At 63.0% G+C, this 1813-nt stretch overlaps 1 protein-coding gene across 1 annotated transcript in view; it reads right to left on the reverse strand.

Annotated features, from left to right (window-relative positions):
* Positions 1-1084: 1084 nt before the first annotated feature.
* The window catches only part of AURANDRAFT_64665 (hypothetical protein), a gene marked incomplete at both ends in the record, with an annotated part of 4628 nt that continues 3899 nt past the window's right edge, over positions 1085-1813 (reverse strand). Inside the window, one exon of the mRNA XM_009039500.1 lies at positions 1085-1808. Coding sequence (XP_009037748.1) covers positions 1085-1808 — 724 coding nt within the window. The remainder of the gene's footprint in view (positions 1809-1813) is intronic.

Below are 1813 nucleotides of genomic sequence, written 5' to 3' on the forward strand. Positions count from 1 at the left end.
TGTCGGCTCTTCCTATCATTGTGTCGCAGAAGTCACCAAGTGTAGGATTGTTCACCCACTAACAGGGAACGTGAGCTGGGTTTAGACCGTCGTGAGACAGGTTAGTTTTACCCTACTGATGAACGGTTGTCGCGACAGTAATCTAACTTAGTACGAGAGGAACCGTTGGTTCAGATATTTGGTCATTGCGGTTAGCTGAACAGCTAGTGCCGCGAAGCTACCATCTGTAGGATTATGACTGAACGCCTCTAAGTCAGAATCCATGCTGGAAAGCGACGATATTCACCTCTCCCGATGTTACACGCATCACGATAGGCTTCGGCCGAGCATCATACTCCATCGCAATTTCGAATGTTGGGAGGGATAAATCCTTTGTAGACGACTTAAATATGGAACGGGGTATTGTAAGCATGAGAGTAGGCTTTGTCCTACGATCTGCTGAGATTCAGCCTCTTGTTCCGGCGATTTGTTAATGTGAAAGCAGACAGCGAGCTTCTGTGCGCCCTCTTCCGAGAGTCGAGCTGCACGTCGATCCATCTCTTTCGCGCTCCCCCCCAATCAACCCAAACACAAAACCAATACAGCTCCAATTGGAGCGAACCAACCCAACCCAAAAACAAAAAATCCGTGCCTTTTTGTGCGGGTTTCTCATCTGCGTCTCTCGACGCAACGCTCTACTCCAGAAGAAACCAAGCCGCTTTCGTGCGGGTTTTATTGTCATAGTGATCGACTACTCGGACGACTACTACTACGACTCATCGACTCCCACCACTTCTCTGAAAACGCCCAAGTCCAAATCGTGCGGGTCTCTCGGCGACCATTGCCAAGTACCCCCAAGTACCCTGCACTGGACACTTTGACGCCCGAATACGCCCGTTTCCTCGCGCCGTAAAACGCCGCTCGCCGTCCGCCGCGCCTCGCCCCCGCCGAAACTCTCGCTGCTCGACCGACGCACAAACCCGCGCGCGCGCGCGCGCCCGTCGCCGCGCGCGTCCGCGAATACGGCCAGCGTGCCGCCGCCACGTCTCTCTTCGACGCCACTCGCTCGTGTTGTTGGCTCGGTATACGCCCCCCTCGACTTGGTTTAATCGAAGGCCCACGCCGGCGGCTTGTAGCCCTCGAGCTTCGCCTCGGGGATGATGGGCTGGACGCGCCGCGCGGGTTTCAGCCGCGCGGCGCAGCCCCTCCGCAGCCATGCCGTCGTCGCGACGGACGCGGCGACGGCCACGACGCCGACGGCGGCGGTGACGCCGTAGAAGACGTCCCAGGGCGCGCCGCCGTCGTCGTCGGACGGCGACGGCGACGTGAAGTTCGAGTAGCTCGCGGCGACGGCGTCGAGCGACGCGGCCGCGTCGATGGCGAGCCACGCGGACGCGTTCGCGTCGCCCGTGACGTTCTCGACGAGGGCCGCCCAGCCGCCGGACACCGCGGCGGCGAGGTCCGCCTCGAAGTCGGCGAGCACCGCAGCCGTCTCGGCCTCGGGCCCCGCGTTCGTCCCGAAGGCGAACGTCGACACCTCCGCGGCGTAGGCGACCTTGGCCGCCGCCGCGAGCCGCCGCCGGTCGAGCCGCCGTCTGTCGCTCGTCCAGGCCGTCGCGCGGACGTCGGAGACGTCGCGCGCGTCGACGTCGCGGCTCGCGCGCGCGACGAGCCGCGCGAACTCCGCCGCGGCCGCCGCGTCGGCGTTGAACGCCGCGGCGTCGAGGCTCGCGAAGATGAGCGACGACCGCACGGTGATGACGAGCGGCCGCGCGGGCCGCGTCGGCAGGTACGTTTGCGTGGGCGTGGGCGTCTCCTGCCGCGTCGGCCTACG

This window comes from Aureococcus anophagefferens (genome assembly GCF_000186865.1).
Source record: "Aureococcus anophagefferens unplaced genomic scaffold AURANscaffold_11, whole genome shotgun sequence".
Lineage (NCBI taxonomy): Eukaryota > Pelagophyceae > Pelagomonadales > Pelagomonadaceae > Aureococcus > Aureococcus anophagefferens.